Source organism: Onthophagus taurus, chromosome 6 (assembly GCF_036711975.1).
Source record: "Onthophagus taurus isolate NC chromosome 6, IU_Otau_3.0, whole genome shotgun sequence".
Lineage (NCBI taxonomy): Eukaryota > Metazoa > Arthropoda > Insecta > Coleoptera > Scarabaeidae > Onthophagus > Onthophagus taurus.
The window spans coordinates 8,352,797-8,371,915 of NC_091971.1; the positions used below are offsets into that span (position 1 = coordinate 8,352,797).

Genomic DNA, 19,119 nt, shown 5'->3' on the forward strand with positions numbered 1-19,119 from the left:
TATAGTAAAATAAATAATAAATGCCACATAAATAGATAACGAAATATTTCGCAATGTTGTATCAAAAAACTCAACCACTTAATATTTTTGTTACACTTATCGGTCAATTACATAAATTTACGATGTTAAAATTGCCTGAAATTTGATTGGGGAATAAAACGTAACATGCAGAAGTATAAATATATTTGTTTAACAACTAAATACATAATACTAATTTCAGTATCACAATAAAAAAAAAGTTTGGATGTATAAAAAGAACGAAAAAGATAAAATAATAAAAAAAATACTGATTAGTTACTTGGACAAAAATTCATAAAATTCTAATATTTCCATTTATTTATTCTTCAATTCTTCATAACTCTGCAACAAAAATAATAAAACATAAATTAATTTATAAACAAAAAAAAATGTTATCTTACGTTTTGTGCAATTGTTCTTAAATTATTGGCAGTAGTTTTACCAGTAGTCTCAACCATATGGGTTAAATACCCATTAGGATTTTGTAAAAGTAAATATGGATGATCGTATTCAACTAAATTCCCAGCACTCATTACAAGAATTTTATCTGAATCCATCACCGTGTGTAATCTATGGGCTATAGTTAAAACGGTACAATTTGAAAATTCTTTGCGAATAGTTTTTTGAATTAAGGCATCTGTGTGCGGATCAACGTTCGCCGTTGCTTCATCAAGAACTAAAATCTTATTATTTCTTATAATAGCTCTTGCCAAGCAAACTAATTGTCTTTGCCCAACACTAAAATTGGTTCCACCTTCCGTAACATTACTACTCAAACCCGCCGGTAATTCTGATATAACCTCCTTTAATTCAGTTTGTTCCAACGCATTCCATAAAACGTTATCGGGATATTCATCAAACGGATCTAAATTTTTTCTCATCGTCCCCGAAAATAACACAGGTTCTTGGGGAATAATAGAAATTTTTGATCTCAACAATTCCAAAGGAATTTTCGTCGTATCAACACCGTCGATTACAATCGTTCCCTGAATTTCATACAATTGGAATAATGATGTGATAATCGACGATTTTCCAGCACCGGTTCTTCCAACAATCCCTACTTTTTCACCAGCTTCTATAGTAAAATTTAAATTTTTTAATACGTTTTCTTCATTGGGGTTATATCTTAAAGATAAATGTTGAAATTCAACTTTTCCATTTTCAGGCCAATCGTTTGATTGGGGTTTTTCGGACCCATCACGAATCGGTTCACTTTCTAATTTAGTGTATTCTAAAATCCGTTCGACGGAAGTCATTTGATTTTCAAGTTCTGTCCATTGTCTCATTCCCCATTGTAAAGCTCCCATTAGGCCCATGTATTGAGTTATTACTAAACCAATATCTCCACCGTGGGTTACTAAAAATTATTAAGTGACTAGATAAAATTATAGCAAATTATTTTCTTTTAGACAATTTTTTTTATGATTTTGATCCATCTTTGTGATATATCTGATCTTGATTGGTGGCTAAAAGCCAAAACAAGATAGGATAAGATAAGCTGATTCAAATATGGATCAAAATTTAGCTGTTAAATGAACATTATTTAAATGTTAGACTTAGAACTAGAAAGTATCGGGTTTACTACAACTAACACAAGACATCGAACTAGAATCATGCAGGTTTAGCCATACTGAAAGACGTGCGGCTAAACCCCAATGTATTTAGGCGGCCGGCAACATTTCGAATTTTCCTAGTGTAATTTTTGCTTAAAACTGTTCAATAGCAACCTTTCTTTTTGGCGCTTCAATTTAAAAACACTCTGAATTATTAAAAATTAACTTACCTCTATTTAAAGTTAATAAAACAACAATAACCACAGCAATAAAAATGACACAAACAATTTCTAACCAAAACCCAAAACATCTTGTAGAAGCAAGAAATAAAAACCAAGCTGAACTGTGTTGGTCTTGATAACGATCAAATTCTTTAGTTAAAATTCCTTGAGCGTTGAAAGCTCGAATTGTACTTAAACCATTCATTGACGCGGTTATTTGTCCAAAAATTGGGCTACGATCTATGAAGAAATAAAATTAATGTTAATTATAAATTAATTTAAAAAATACATACAAACAGCTTCTAATCTCTTAACAGATCGACTTGTTCTTAAGAAGATTACCCTCATAAAATGAAAAATTGCTAGTAATATAAGTGAAGGCACAGCCAGTAGTTTATCGACGATAATTGATAAAGCTAAGGCACCGAATAATAATAAAGCAACTTCTAATACATCGAAAAGTACTAATGGGATGTATTCGTCGATGATTCCTAAATCTCTTGCAAATCGATTTAGGATTCTTCCTGATGAATTTGTGTTGAAAAATTTCATTACAGCTTGTGAGACTTTTACGAAAGTTGTGTCATGGATTTTAATCGAAGCTTTCATTAAAAATAAGAAAAAATATAAACAATGCCAAACGGCCAAGATGATTAATGCGATTATTAATATTGAATAAACGTAGATTATTTGTTCCGTATTCATTGCCATAGTTTCATTTCGTACCGCTCGATCTTGTTCTAAATTAACCCAGTATTTAACGAAATAATCAACACCATTGCCGACTGTTTGCGAAGCGATAAATAAAAGGATTACGAAGGTTATTGTAAATATATTTCCGCCGTATTTAAAATAAGTACCATAAACGCTCATTTTAACTTTACCACTTTCCATAAATTCTTTATCGATATCAGGACCTTCTTGTTCTAATTCAACTAATTCAGATTCAGACATTTGTCTTTGACGAACAATTTCGTTATCTTCACTATTAAATTCTTTAAGTAAATTAGCAAAATCAGATCCACTGTTTTTTAATTCTTTGTAAGTACCTTGTTTTTCAATTCGACCATCGTTTAATATTACAATATGATCGGCGCTGTTTAAATATTGTAATTGATGGGTTACTAAAATTCGTATTTTTCCCTTTAAATATTTTTTAACACATTCTTCGTAAAGTTGTTTGCCAACTTTTGCGTCAACAGCTGATAATGGATCATCTAATAAATAGATATCAGCATCTTTGTAAATGCAACGTGCTAAATTAACTCGAGCTTTTTGACCACCACTTAAAGCTTTTCCTTTTTCACCAACCATTGTACGATCACCGTAAGGTAAAATTATTAAGTCAGATTCTAAGGCACATACTTTGATTACTTCTAGGTAACGTTCTTCTTCGTATGGGTTTCCAAATAAAATGTTTTGGCGAACACTTCCCGAAAATAACCATGGTTCTTGAGATGCAAAAGAAATTTTTCCATTTATGCTTAAAATTCCACTATCGATAGGTAATTCTTTAAGTATCACATTAAGTATGCTCGTTTTTCCACTTCCAACAGGTCCTATCACAGATACTAATCGGTCATCAATTATGTTTAAATCGATATTTTTTAAGGTATTCTCTTTAGCATCAGCTTGCCATTTTGCGTTAACATTTTCCATTTTTAAGAAAGGTGCTTCGAATTTAACTGGTTGTTTTGTTCCATTTAAAACCGAATTTCCGTTTAAAGATAATTTTTCATCTGGTAATTCTTCGTAACATAAAAATTTATTAATTCTTTGTAATGAAATATGAACCTCGGCTAACGAAGATATACTAATTGTAAAAATCATCGTTATCAATGGTCTCATTACGTTATAAACGGCTGTTACAGCAAAAACTTTTTCAGCCGTTATTTCATATCCTAATGATATGTAGATTAAAATGCTTATAAACATGGAAGTTCTTGTAATAAATTGTTCGAAAGAGAACATGACGCCCAATAGATAAGAATGTTTTCGTATCGCACTTATCTCAGTTTTTCTCGCTAACGATATCAATTTTGCAAATGGTTTTTCCCACGTATACATTTTAATAACTTGAATTCCTGATATTATCTCATTCATTAAACGCACTCTTTCGTCAGTCCTTAATGCCGTTTTTAATCTTAAATCTGATGTTTTCTTTCCTAAATATACTGTGGAAGAAAATGAATATTGATATATCAAATTTGAAATAAAAAATAAATTTTGCGACAACTTTTATCTACTTTGCAAGCCGATATTTTCGTTGTCTTTAGAGATAGCATCATCTAAAACCATTTTTGTACGATCAATATCTATCGGCGTAGACCAAAAAACATGCCTAATTGATAGATTGAGCTTTCTCAATACAACTCTTTTATTTGGTAGGAACAAAAAAGCAGCATTAATCATATAGGAAATTTTTTGCTCATTGTATTGGTGCATAATAAAAATCGAATACGAAATTTTAAAACCATTTCTTATTGTCATCACTTTAGAGATAATAACTTTTTTATATGATATGGACAAAACTCCGTGATCATATAGAATTTGTAGGAAATTTTCTGCTCTATGCAGTGGTATATAACTTTAGTAGATTGCATAGTTGCATAAGCATTTCCCTCCCAAAAATTGCAAAAACCGTGTATAATTACCGTATGTAAATGTTTACGGTGTCATAACTTTCTTATATGACATATAAACAAACCTCCGGAATCATATATAATTTGTAGGAAATTTTCCGCTCCATGCAGTGGTATATAACTTTAGCAGATGACATTCTTGCATAAATTTTTTCCCTACAAAAACCACACAAAAGGCGTATAATTGTCGTATGTAAATGTTTACAGCGTCATAACTTTGACCATGATATGGATAAAACTCCGTAGCCATATAGAACCCATAGGAAATTTTCCGCTCTATATGGTCGTATATAACTTTAGTAGTTGCATGAAAGCACAAGCCAATTAGCCCAAAAACAAAATGCAAAAACCGCGTATAATTACCGCATATAAATGTTTACGATGTCATAACTTTCTTATATGCTACGGATAAAACTCTGTGCCTATATAGGATTTGTAGGAAATTTTCCGCCCTATGTAGTGGTATATAACTTTAGTAGATGGCATAGTTGCATAAGCATTTACCCCCCACAAACTGCGTATAATTACCGTAAGTAAATGATTACAGCATCATAACTATCCTTAACATTATCTTGTGCAACCATGCAATCTACTAAAGTTATATACCACTGCATGGAGCAGAACATTTCCTCTATGATTGATACTGCTTTAGTTTTCTGTTCCAACCCAAATAAAAGAATTGTACTAAGAAAGGTCAATCTAGGTGTAGGGTTGGTTATTAGGCCTGCTTTTTGATCGAATCCTATAGATATTGACCAGACAAAACACACTGACAACACACTGTTTACACTGACAAAGGTTTTAGATCAAGAAAAAATTACGATTTCTTGTGGTGTATTTAATATTTCGCTATCTCTAAAGACAACGAAGATATCGAATTGTAAAATAAGTGGAAAAACAAAGGTAAAATTTGTTAGGGATATTTTTACTTACTTTGCATTGGTACAAAAAATATTAAAAATGCAATTCCTCCAAAAGCTGCAATTCCAATCTCTCTATAAACCATATAAGTACCAACTGCAGTTTGAATTGGTCCAATCCAAGCGAAATGTGCCAAAACAAAACCTTGGTCGAATTTGCTAACGTCGTTTGATAAAAGATTAACTAATTGGCCCACTGTGGTTTGTCCCAATGAGGTTCTTGTTAATTTTAAAGTTTTCCTGTAGATCATCGCGCTACATGAGACTCTTAATTTCATGGATATATGCATCAAAGCCATCATACTTGGATGACCAAGGAAACATTCCGTTAAAAATGATAGGATTATTAAACCTGTATAAACATAAGCTTCTTCGAGGCTTACTTGACTATCTACATTAAAATGAGCTACCACTTTTCCAATTGCTATAGGAAATATTGTTCTAAAAAAAATAAAAAAAAAATTAATTGTGTAATTAACAAATCCTTGAGACTTTAATTGTTATAATAAGGTTATAAATAATAAGAGGATTAAAGTTATTTTCGTCTTACATTAAAATCATTTCGTGAAATAGTTTCACAAGTCCTAAGAGTGCAAATTCCCATCCAAACATTCGAAACAATGCTCGATGTAACGCAGATTTTTTGTGTTTTCTGTGTTCTTTCCTCCATATTTTTTCTATAGTATCTCCTAAATTACCAGATCTATGTTCATCGAGTGGTTCGTAGAGATCATTTTCTGTTAAACCTCTTTTATAAGCCTTTTTGAAAGTGGGTAAAACGTACCTAAAAAATATTTTTTTTTTAAATCCGTCATTTATTGACTTTTATTAATTTTTGGTTTTTTTACAAAATAAATCTTATAACTGATACATTCTTCTTCATTTTCTCCAATAATTTCTTTATCTTTTCTCTAAATATATTTAATATAATTATTAATTCGTCATAATAAAGAAATTTAATGGAATTTAATATAATCTAACCGCAAACCAAAAGTGATGATTTAAAATGATGTGGAAAGATTTTAAAATAATGTGCATTTCTTTATGGTTGAATCATTTTGAACTTTATTCTTTCTTAATCGAAATCGATTTGAAAAACAAAGGGATTTTACGGAATAATTTTCTAAATGCCAATAGAACTAATCAAAGTGTTGTAAGGAGAAAATTACGATAGAAAATATGATGAAATCATCAAGTGTTGAGACCTTGAGACTTTATCGGTTTAACATTATCGTAAAATTCGAGTCTACATACTACCTGTCTACATTTAACGCATAAAGCAAAAAAAATTGCAAAGAAAATTTTCTCATTTAACTTAAATGATGTTTAAAATTAACTCCTAGACAAAATAAACAAATTCAAATTTAGAATTTAAACAAAGACATTTAAAAAAAATCTTTTTTTGGATTTTGAAAGTCAGCTTAATTTACTTTTTCTTGTTATTTTTAACAACGTACTTTTAAAGCTTTCTACAACCGCTCGGAACCAGTTTGAACCAGTTTTCCATTTATTGGAAAAACAGATCCCGGATTTTCCGTAATTATTTTTAGGAAGACCAGAAAGGTCGAATACATTTCATCAATACAAACCAAATTTAGATTAATAAATATAACCAAAAAGTGAATCGATTTATTTTAAATATAATTTAGATGAAAAATACAAATTGCTCGGCAACGCTTGAATTTGTAGAAATGAGGTCAACAAACATTGCAATTTTTGCACGTTCTAATGCAATTCGATGCAATCAGAGAACTTTGAGATTATTATTTGGCATTGACACGTGTTTTAATTGATAACGGGAATGACCGGAAATAAAAGTCTTAAAAAAATCCCATTTTGTTGATATTGATATTGAAATATTATAATTGGAATTGCTAAATGACATTTACCAAACGTCAAATTGACTCTGGAATTGTCAATGTGACAGTTCATACATAGTCCATGCAACCAACAAGAAATTGCTTCATGGTGTGTTTTAGTGAAATGATGCTTCCAGGTCTAATTTTAAGATGTTGAAGTTCTCGCCAGAGAGGAATTATTTACTGTATTGTTGTTGGAATCAGTAGATAAACAAATTACTTTCACAGGTTAAAAAATTGACCGTTCAGATGACATTGTTTAATACAAAATTATAATTTTGTATACTTGTAATTTAATAACAAATTATTAGATATAAATTATACTAAGAATTATTATTGATCAATTTACATCAGTTTTAAGAATGAAATTTAATTATGGTGCAATAATGCAAAATATGAGTTAACTACCATTTCTATATTATTACTTCCAGGAAAAATAAACTCGATAAAAGATAATGAAGTTGAATTAGAATTCCATTCGCACAATTACCTCGTTGAGCTATTTGCAAAGTAATTAAAATGAGTTTTTATTCGTTCAAATAAATAATAAAAATTAAAAAAAGAAATTGAAAAGAAAGATATTTTTAGATAGTGTATTTTTATTTTTAGTTTTCATCAGCTGTTCGTTGTGCGCTGAACAAATTTCAAAGCGGTTGGGGTTTTTCCACAATCAATACTTCATTGTTAATCTTAATTAAAATATGTTTCTATGAAATAAATTTCAATAAAAAAATCTCCCATAGAAAATTACGGGGAATTACCACACGATCTTGACACACTTCGTGATGAACATTATTTATAATTACATAAAAAAAATAGTAAAAAAGAAAGTAACTTACAAAAAAGTTAAAGCGGATATCCAACTAGCTTTAGCACGCGGATTTGGTTTTCTTTTAATTTCTTCTTCAGCATCCATTTCTTATTTCCAATTTCTTGTTTAATTCCAAAATTTAATTGACTGTCACTAACACACCACTTTTGAGTAAAAGGGGATTAAAAATTTAAAGAGAATAAGGCCAAAAATTGACTTGAATTAATTTTAATGCGATTTTAATTGATAAAAGCGATTATTTGCTGCTAACGCAGCGAAGTGAACTTTATCGTCCTAAAGTAGGACGTTCACTAAGCGCTGACACTGAATGAAATCGTGAATGTAGAATGTAGCAGCTACATTCGGTTGCCAGAAACTCAGCTGATTCCCCTCAAGGTATTGATTTATTTTATACCCGAGGCTGAAACCGAACCAGACAGGTAGATTGTTTGAAGAGGTAGCACAAGATTAGTAGATTTTAAAAAAGATAAAGGGACTTTAATGGTAAATTTAGTCAGTGGAAATTTTTTGGGAATTCATCAATATAAACTTGGGTTTATAAATATTTATAAATATTTTAAAGAGAAAAAATAGTTTAACAAACATTGATTGGTCAAATATTACAAAATATTGTTTAATAGATAAAATAAGGATGATTAATATTATAGAGATTTGAGTACTTGATAAAAATTTGAGATAACTTAAAGTATTTGAAATTAAGCAGGATGAGATCTTGAGGTGTATAAAATTAATTTTAAAATATGAATAACTACTTAATAAATTATAATAATATTCCTTCTACGAAACTTTCTACTAACTGTTAGAACTAAACTAGATCTATAACTAAAAACATTCGGATTTCTAGTTTTAGCTGTAGGTTCTAGGAGCATATTAACTTTTGCAACGAAAGTTGTAGCAAATTTTACTCTTAACAGTATTGCTCTCTTACATTTTTACTCGCAGATGCATGATATCGAGAAAAGTAGGAAAATATGAAAATTGACTATCTTCTATATCAATCGGTAAATGTATCGAAAAATCGGTAAGGTTGGCAACGCTGCTATGAACATGGAATACAGCATTTTGGGGAATACCCCGAATTTGATTATATCTATAAGCGCTAACATTTATATTTAAACATACTGATATATTAAATAGATAATATTAATAGTATGACTTAAAAATGTTTTGTCCGTTCTAACAAGGTTTTACTATACTTGATAGAAATTTAAGAAAAATTATTTGAAATCAACATCATTAAAAGAATACATAAAATTAATTTTAAAATTTAAATAACCACGAAATAAATTATATTAATGTTCCTTTAAATTAAAGAACAATACATTATTGTGAAATTATAACACAATAGGATTGTTAAACTTTTATTTAATAAAAAAAATTCTTAACATAGCATTTTTCACATAAAATTATTTTTTTGTTAACACATTAAGTAGAGATTATTAAGAACTTAAAATGTTTTAAAAAATATATAAAATTAACTTATAACAAACTATTATATACAAAAAAATCTTATCAGGTACTCAAAAAATTAATCCTCATTAGCCATAATATTATAAAATACCGAGCCCTTATCTTTTAATAAAACATTTGGACTATCAAATTCGATAACATCGCCATCCTTGAGTATCATAACTTTATCATAATTTAATACAGTCTTTAATCTGTGAAGAATCGTAATGATGGTGCAATCTGAGAATTTGGTGTTGATTAATTTATCAATGACATCTGTGGTATCGTTGTCCAAATAAGATGTTGCCTCATCCAAAATTAAAATTTTATTTCGCTTTATTAAAGCTCTAGCTAAACAAATTAATTGTTTTTGTCCGGCGCTGAAAGTTTTTCCATTTTCGTTTATCTTTGTGTCTAAAGTTATAGTTTCCGAACACATTGTCTTCAAATTAACCTCATTTAACGCCTGCCATAAAACGTTATCTGGATATTTATTGTTTGGATCTAAATTCGATCGTAAATCGCCGGTGAACAAAATTGGATTTTGAGGAATTATCGATATCCCACTTCTCAATGTTTTCAAATTCATTTCTGTTGTATCCGTATCATCTAGATAAATTTTTCCGGTTTCCGTTTCGTATAACCTAAACAAAGTGGACATCATTGATGTTTTTCCGGATCCTGTTCTCCCGATAAGACAAACTCTTTCTTTCGGGGCGATTGAAAACGTAAGATTTTTAAGAACTAGTTGATTTGTTTTTGGGTATCTTAAATTAACTTTTTTATACTCGATTTTTCCCGTACTCGGCCAATTATCGTAAGATTTTCCCGAGGTACTTTCCGTTTTTATATCTCTGTATTCCAAGACTCTCTCAACTGAGGTCATTTGTGTTTCTAAATCCGTAAACGATCTTATTACAGATTGAAGAAATTTACTTATACTGTAAGCTTGAGTTAAGATTAATCCAACTTTTCCTGCGGTTGATCCTAAAAATGATTCAAAAATTTATATTTTCTTAATAAAATTAGAAAATGTGGGGAGATAGGCAACCCAAATAACGTGTTTTAGGTTCTTACCGTTTAAATAAAAAATACAAATGAAAACAACTCCAGCTAAATACAAAGATAAGATGAACTCGACGCAGAAACATAAAGCTCTGTTTACTGTTAAGTAGGTATAATCAGCTGAAGTATGCAGATTTTGATGTTTATCGAATTCTTCGCGAAGTTTTCTGGTCATACCACTGCTCCTTATTGTGTTAACTCCTTCTAAACTTGTTCTTAATAAACCAATAACTGGACTTCTTGCTGTAAAAAATAAGATTTATGAAGTAATTATAAACTTTTATATCCTTACAAATTTAAATTTATGTCTCAATACTGTGCGTTGTGGTGTTGAAATAAATTTGACGAAGAGGAAAGAGAAGAAATATGCAGAGAATATTGTGGTTTTAAACTTTAGAACGAAAAACTCACTTCCTTTTGGGAAATGTTGAAACAGGATTGCCAAAAACTCGCAAATCAAGAAGTAAGAAAAGACGTGAATGCTAAAAATTATCACTTTTTTAAGGGAGATGGATGAGTAAGATGGTGCATAAACACAGCATCCAAAGAAAAATTCACGTAGTGTACAAACGAGAAAAAGGATCCTTTGCAAACATAGCACTTGATTTTACAAGACTATTACACTGTAATGTCAGCCAAGAGACAGTCTCTTAGACTAAGCTTAGACTTAGACACAAAACTAAGCATTTCTAAAATGCATGAACTTGAAGCGCCAAGAAAGAACCAATAAAAATTTAGCATCGTTGTTATTAAGAATCAGATTCAAAAACGTTAAATGATTTAAAAGACTTTAAAAGAATCTTATAAGTAAAAATTTAAAGTTTTTGATCTTGAGTAGCCTTAAAATCACAAGTTTGTGGTTCTAGAATTCGCAGTAATAATTAATTATGAATCTACTACATTTCTGTTATTATGGCACAGGTTAATGACAACAGATAATGAACTTGAGTTAGCTCAAGATTAACAACTTGTGGGAAGTTCTCATCATTCATGCCCAAATTTGTATTCACTCAAAAACTAAAGGTTATCATTCAAGAATTTTGAACGACTCATGATTAATTTCGTCCATATTCTCTGATTTAGCGTGCACCTTCTTCACAGTTGCTGCTCTGAGCTTTGATTCAAGGTTATGTTCTGGAATATAGAAAGTAAAAGTGATCAATAAGCGATTTTTAAGTCAAAAACTTATTCTAATCCACAAAATAAAGTGTGTCAGATATTGAGTATTGAGTTTATGACTCTAAGATCTCTCTCTTAGATAAGATTTAATGAAATAAATACTTACTTGCTGCTTCCAATCTTTTTAAACTTCTACAAATCGGCATGTATATAAATCTTATTATCCATATTATACAAATCATGACAACACTTAAAATTAAAATCAATAAACTATGAAATCCAATCAAGACTAAAGCTCCAAGGCATAAGAAAATGTACTAAAAAACAATTCATTTAATAAAATAATATATTGGTTAAAATAATCTTACCTGTAAAAGTGAATCTGTGATAAATGGGATATACTCATCGATTGTTCCAACATCTTTTGAAAATCGATTCATGATATTTCCAACTAAATGTTCGTCAAAGAATGCAATTGGTGCATGAATAACATTCGTAAAAGTCATTTTATGTAATTTTTTCGATGTCTTTGCGGTCATGTAAAAGAATAGGTAAGTTTTTAATAAATAAGCTATTGTAATAGCAGCCATGGTAACTCCGAAAATTCTGGGCATTTTGGCCTGTTCAATTTGAATTCGTCGTACAATAGTAGCATTTGTCGCATTGGTGATTTGATTAGACATTCCTTGAAGGTCGGCCCATTGTTGGATAAATTTTTCAAAGAATGACGAACCTCCTTGATAAATAATATAAATGAGTAATAATAAAACGATGTGGAAATATCCACATCTTTTAAAATATTCTCCGTAAACTTTAAATGGTACTTTTCCCAATTTATTTTCTTCGTGATACATATTATTTTGAGTTTGATCGATTAATTTCGTTTTCTCATCTGCCTCAACTAAACCGCTTTTATAGATTATTCCCGAATAATCTTCATCGATATCGTCGTGTTTGTCTAAGAGAATCGTCTTGATTTTTTCGTGATTATCAACGATTTCAACTTGACCATCTCGTATTGTTAAAATAACATCGGCTTGTTTAAAATAAGTATCGCGATTTGTTGAATATATACAAAGTTTATCTTTTAAAAATGATTTCATACAATTTTCAAAAATATGATTTTTTATGTTTGTATCTAATGAAGATAAACAATTATCTAATAAATAAATATCTGCCTCTTTGTACAACGCCCGCGCTAAATTTATTCTTCCTTGTTGGCCTCTGCTTAAACAAATTCCATCATCGTTTACGAAAGTTTCATCTCCATTGGGAAAATTGTGAATATCTTTTTCTAAAGCACAAATTTTTAAGATTTTATGATATCGCTCTTTTGAAAACGTTTTTCCAAACAAAATGTTATCTTTAATTGTTCCTGGATATAACCAAGGTTCTTGGGCGGCGTAAGATAATGTACCATTAATTTTTATGTCACCTTTATAAGGTAAATCACCTTGTAAAGTTTTCATAAACAATGTTGTTCCACTTCCTAAAGGACCGGTTAAAGCAATCAATTTTTTTTCTAACTTTAAATCGGCTTTTAAAAATGATGTATTATCTTTCACGGAGATTGTCGCGTTAATTTCAATTGAGGGATCGTTTGCATTCATTTGAGGGACATCTTCGTTTGTTAAATACAAACTTGCATCATCGGAAATAAGGAGATTTTGAATTCGTTTCATTGACGCAGCTATTTCAGCCCATGAATATAAAAGTTTTGGGAAATCAACGGCAGTAACCATTCGAATTGTATGCATACAACTTAAGATGAGATAAATATTGGCCGGGATTACTAAAGCACTTTTTCTGGTGTAATACAAAATTGATGTGAATACACCTATTCGAACAGCTACAAGACTTATATGCATTATGAGATTTCTTAAATAAAATATTATTCGTAAATTGAAAATTTCGTTTCTAAAAATTAAAAATTGATTAAATTAATTTTTAGAGACATTTTTTTTTAATTTACCTTCGAAATTCGTTCATTTTCTTTATAAAATAGCTTTCCCAAGTGTACATTTTAATCATTCTTATAGATGATAAAACTTCTTCGACAATTTTAAGTCTTTTATCGGTTTGAATGGCCGATCTTAATCTCCTCATCGTGGCAATCCTGCTCAACCAAACTATTTACTATTTTTATAAGAAACAAGTTGATTGAAAAGTTGGAAATCTCACCTTGCAAAGGAAATGGCATTAAAATACAACCGACTGCGATTAGAGAAGCAACTCCAACGTGTATGTACATCAGATAAACAAAAACGAAAATGTGTATGACGCCGACAATTGAATCTTGAAAGGTGATGACGAAATTTTCGAATTCCCTCACGTCTTTCGATACTAAGGTCACCAGATTACCTATTGTAAACTCCCCTATTGTTGACGACTTCAATCGAATGCATTTCCGGTAGATCAGCGAACATAAAGACACTCTGATTTTCATCGCAATTTCTTGCATACACAATAAGTAGGTGTGGGTGTATATTGTTAAAAAAATTGTGCACAAAATAAATGCCGTTCCATAATAAAGCGCTGTTTCTGATTCCGTACGTTTTTTATCGAACGTATCTAAGATTTCTCTTAACGAAATTGTACGAAGAATTCTAAAAATAGAAACGAATTATTTTTTTATTATTATTAGCTTATATTACTTACGTTGTGGGTGTTTTAAAGAGGATTTGGATGCAACAGTAAATTAAAAATTCTTTTCCAAATGCTTTTCTTAATGTCCTAAATAAAGAAGGATCATCTTCTGATTGTTCTTTAATCCATTCGTGTTCTAAGTTATCGGCTAATCTTCCTGATTCGTGTTTGCGAATTGTTTGGTAGATGTTTTCTTCTTTGATTTCTTGTTTTAAACCTTTTCCAACTAATCCAAGGGTAAAACTAGAAATAAAAGAAAATATTTGATTTTAGTGAGTACAAAGTGATCAATAAATTTAACGACTAAGTGACAAGCAATGTTTTCAAGGTAAGTCTCAATATTGTTTTCAAATCTCCATCCGCCTTTAGCTATCAAGTCAGGTCTTCATGATAAACACATTTATAGCTCGCTAATTGGTCTTGATGATCTTGAAAATCGAAAAGTCCTCTTAAATCGATTACATCTGTTTTAAAAATATCATAAAACATTTATGATTTATAAAGGTATTTGTCATAATCTTTTAAAAAAAATAAGTTACGAAACTATTACATAGATGAAAACACTTCTCAGAATATATTTAAGAATTGCAAAAAAAGTGTGTACAAAAATACAATAAATCCCCCTGCATTTCCAACTACAAAGAAGATAAAAATTTTTGTTTGTTCTCGCTTCAATAGATATACAGTGACTGATTTGAGCAAATACACTTATCTAAATAGCACTACAAGTTCCTGAAAGTGAATAGAATTGAGCACCTTACAAAACATTTTGATTTAATCTGCGAATTCTTTAGAAATTCCAACTCATTAAATAGAGGCGATAAAATAATGAATGACCGTTTATTTTAGACCACACAATTAGAACCTATTTATGAAGAAATCTTTTTATAATTTAACTATAGATTCAAGTTCACATTACTTTTTATTTTTTATTAATGAAATTCTTACAATATAAAAGTTATTATTGTTTAAAGTTTATTTATAGAACCCATTGAACAAACAAATTCTTTTTCCACGTTGACCAAATAGTAATGTTAAGGTCACGTGTATTTATATTATGGTGATAAATCATTATAATGACAACAATAAACAAAAATTAAACGTGCGGAGACCACACGCATGTTTTAACGACGTTAAAATGAAAATGGATCGTGTGACGATGTTATAATGAATATCGATGAGAAGTTTAGTTTTATACGAGGTAACGTTGACCTATCATTAATTGATTCTCCAGACTGACCATTAATTTAAATATTACAATAAAATTAATTTAATTTAATCAATAATTGCAACAAATTGTTTCGAGTTTTTTATTTGATTAGATAATCACACGAAAATATTTCTATATATAATACACACGATTGTATTATTATGTTTGTAAAGATCTATTGTGATGTAGTGATTGAGAGAACAATGATTATTGTTTTGGATGAAAATATTATTTGGATTTTCAGAGTTTTTAACAAGACTGATTTAAATCGTTTTTCATTCCGCTAAAACGCCAAAAATGGCCTTTTTAATTATAACTCGTAAACGATACACTCGATTATCAAGATCTATACGCCATTCGATTCGCCATAATTTTTTCTGTCGAAATTACAAAATGCAAGATCTTAATTCTTTCTCGTTCACCTTGTACAACTCTCAGAATAACACCGTGTTCGTCTCGTTGTTTATACACGTCACAAAATTCTAATCTTTATACAGGATTCGGAACATTTTCGAAAAAAATTTTTAGTATAAAAGTTGTAGCAAAATTTATTTTTAACATTATTGCTCTTTTATACTTTTGCTCTCAGATGCATAAATACCGAGGAAAATACGAAATGGTGAAAATTTGATGAAATCGTGGTTTTACATCGTGTTGTTGGCAGAGGACGGAATTTGGAACGTTTTAGAAAGAATGTTTTAGCATAAATGTTGTAACAAAATTTATTTTTAACAATATTGCTCTTTTATACTTTTCCTCTCCAGTCCATAAATATCGATAATAATTCGAAAAGGTGAAAATTAGATGAAATCGAGGGTTTTACCTCTTATTGTTGGTAGAGCACTGGATTTAGATAGAATTGAAATCGGGCATTTTGTTATTGCGATAGAAGAAACTATGCCTAATCAAGTGACGTATAGATCTTGATAATCGAGTACATAATTTTCGATTTATAACCACCTAAACAAGGTCATTTTTGTATTATTTTCATGTACCTTCGCAATATCTTGGTGTTTTAGCGGTATTCAACAGAAATTTCGAATCGGTTATTTCCAATTTCGCGTTGGTCAATGATTAAGCTATCGAATGAGATATTGTTCAGATATTGTTCACCGACATTGAAGAGTTATAAAAAAACAATATTTTATTCATAAATCTTTGCCTTATTAGTTTTACTGGAAGCTGTAAAAAATTTAATAACGACATAAATTCAAATCGTAATAATAATTGGTGGGTAATTTTCAAATTATTGATGAAAATATTTCTTGTATAACAAAAAATAATTTTCTTTTACGATGGCATTAATTTTAACAGAACAATAAAAAAAATGAGAAATTTATTACACGTTTAACCAATATTTTTCTCAATCACAAAAGAAGTAAACACCTTATTTTTTAAACAAGCAAAACTCTGAACCAACATAAAACTTGTTGTGAAGAAAAAAATTAGTTCATAAAAAAATGTAATTAAATGTTTTTAATCGTTACGTGTTTTTTTACATTTTAAAAATTCCTAAAAGAATTTACAATCTGCTGTACTTATCTTTGATGAAAATTGATTACAAAAGCAACCGACTTTTTATTTTATGTTTATTTGAAGCTACACGTTGCTATTTGCCGTTTATCTCGTCATATTTTAAGACGAATAAAAATTATTTTATTCACACAGGAAAACAATTAGGATTATCTATTTTCGGGGACCGCATTTTTCAAACGTGAACAATGATTATTTTACAATATCTAAACTTCATGTCATTCTATTTTAAAACCCAAGTCTTATGATTTTAATCACAGGATGTTTACAGGTAGATTACATTATTTAGCTAAAATTAATCTTCTTCAATATAATAATTTTTCTTAAAGTAATTACGCAGAAATTTTTTTCTAAAACGCCTAAGGTGGCGTTTAAAACTTTAGATTGATGTGCTTTCTTGCACATAAACACTTTAATATTATTCTAAAAAAAAAAAAACTAAACATGTAAATTTTTGGACTATAAACACAAAATATTTGTAAATAAGATAACGTTTTACTACTCCGAGTTTATCGTAAAATTATTTAATTTATTTAGATTACTCCTCGCTAATCCACCTCGTTTATAAAACATTCCTTTCCGCTCCTTTTAATCCTTGTTATAAATAGGGATTATTAAATCTTTGATGGTTTAAAATTAAACACACGCTTTTTTTAAAGTAACCTGTTGTGGTGAAAAAAACCTGTATGAATGCGAATAAAACTGTTAAAAGGAAAAGATGTTAATTTACTACGTTGCGCATTAGATAAATAAAAAAAATCAATGCCAAAGAAATAATGCCATTTTCTTTATAATTTTTGCAAAATTCTTACGAAACGTTCCGCAATTATTGTAATTAATTTCACAGTTCCGCTATAACCTTAACACAAATTTTAAAAATCCCACTTAAATAACTAACAAAAGTAGTAAATATAAAAGAATAAACAAATTTATAATTTGACTTACAAAAAAGTGATGTTGGATAAAAAATTTGCTTTCTCTTTCGGATTTGGTTTCCGATTAATCATTTCTCTTGAACTATTGAACATTTTTATTTTTTTAACTCTTCACTTTTATCACCATTAAAAAAATTAACGAATTTTTGCTCGCTGTTATGTTAAGGCAAGTTTCTCGACCACCGGCTTAAACGAAACTCAGAACCGTTTGAATCGGACTGTCCATAATATATATAGTATACAAAGTGTTATCATTGGTCCCCGCTCCGGAATGGGTTCGTTTATACCTATACATATATCGAAAACGTTCGTACCTTATCTAGAACGATAATAATAGACAACTGTTGTAGGTTAAGGTCTTTAAAATTTTTTGATTTTTTGTATCGTTTTATTATTTTTTTTTTGATTCCAACAAAACTTAATTGGATTGTATTGTTATTCTCTTCTCACGTTTGTCAGATTATCGGTTTTTTAAAGACGTTTTAAAGAGTGGTGGGATATGAAAAAAATTTAATAGGATTTTAACAAGTTTTTTTTTCTCTTTAACAAATTTGCTTATTAACAGATTATTAAGAAAAAGTTTTTTGGCTTTTTCCATCACTTTTATTTTACTTATTTAAAACATGTCATTCATTATAATTTTATTATAGCACTGGATAGTTCAAATAATGATAAGTACATAAATAATGATGGTGAATCATTATTTCATTTATTTGATGCCTTTACCATCATTATGTCCAAAACTTCGTTTTGGTTGAATCTAATAATTATTAATTTGATCAGAAAGTTGATACTTGATTAATGTCAGTTTTAATCATATGGGTTCTATACGAACTTATATCTTGTATCCATTAACTTATCGCGAGTCATACTCTTGAAACGATCAATATAGAGTACTCCTACTATCATTTATCTCTGGATTATTACACGATTATGTCTTGTGGCAACCTCAACTTCTTTCTAGGATCTAGGAAGAAAGGATGGGTTAGGTTGACTTGTGGCAACCTCAATGGAAAGTGACAATTAGAGATAGTCACAACTCAACCTAACCCATCCTTTCTTCCTAGATCCTAGAAACCGATCATAGAACATTACTGCGGAGTAGTTGATCTCATTA

At 29.6% G+C, this 19,119-nt stretch overlaps 2 protein-coding genes across 3 annotated transcripts; both read right to left on the reverse strand.

Moving 5' to 3' along the window:
- Positions 1 to 166: 166 nt before the first annotated feature.
- Positions 167 to 8,378, reverse strand: LOC111427992 (probable multidrug resistance-associated protein lethal(2)03659). The gene is made up of 7 exons (XM_023063375.2): positions 8,053 to 8,378; positions 5,905 to 6,138; positions 5,368 to 5,795; positions 2,086 to 3,966; positions 1,802 to 2,032; positions 420 to 1,375; positions 167 to 360 (listed from the first exon to the last, which is right to left on the reverse strand). The coding sequence occupies exons 1-7, from the start codon at positions 8,127 to 8,129 to the stop codon at positions 334 to 336; spliced, it is 3,834 nt and encodes a 1,277-aa protein (XP_022919143.2). The 5' UTR covers positions 8,130 to 8,378; the 3' UTR covers positions 167 to 333.
- Positions 8,379 to 9,393: 1,015 nt separating this feature from the next.
- On the reverse strand, positions 9,394 to 18,211 carry LOC111427993 (ATP-binding cassette sub-family C member 4-like). Of its 2 annotated transcripts, XM_023063376.2 has the most exons (8): positions 18,013 to 18,211; positions 14,337 to 14,567; positions 13,860 to 14,284; positions 13,651 to 13,807; positions 12,047 to 13,595; positions 11,845 to 11,995; positions 10,572 to 10,802; positions 9,394 to 10,481 (listed from the first exon to the last, which is right to left on the reverse strand). In XM_023063376.2, the coding sequence occupies exons 1-8, from the start codon at positions 18,093 to 18,095 to the stop codon at positions 9,574 to 9,576; spliced, it is 3,735 nt and encodes a 1,244-aa protein (XP_022919144.1). In that variant the 5' UTR covers positions 18,096 to 18,211; the 3' UTR covers positions 9,394 to 9,573. The 2 variants fall into 2 exon arrangements, with proteins under 2 accessions (XP_022919144.1, XP_022919146.1); XM_023063378.2 differs by lacking the exons at positions 14,337 to 14,567; positions 18,013 to 18,211 and having other exon boundaries at positions 13,651 to 13,794; positions 13,860 to 13,945.
- Between the last annotated feature and the right edge of the window lie 908 nt (positions 18,212 to 19,119).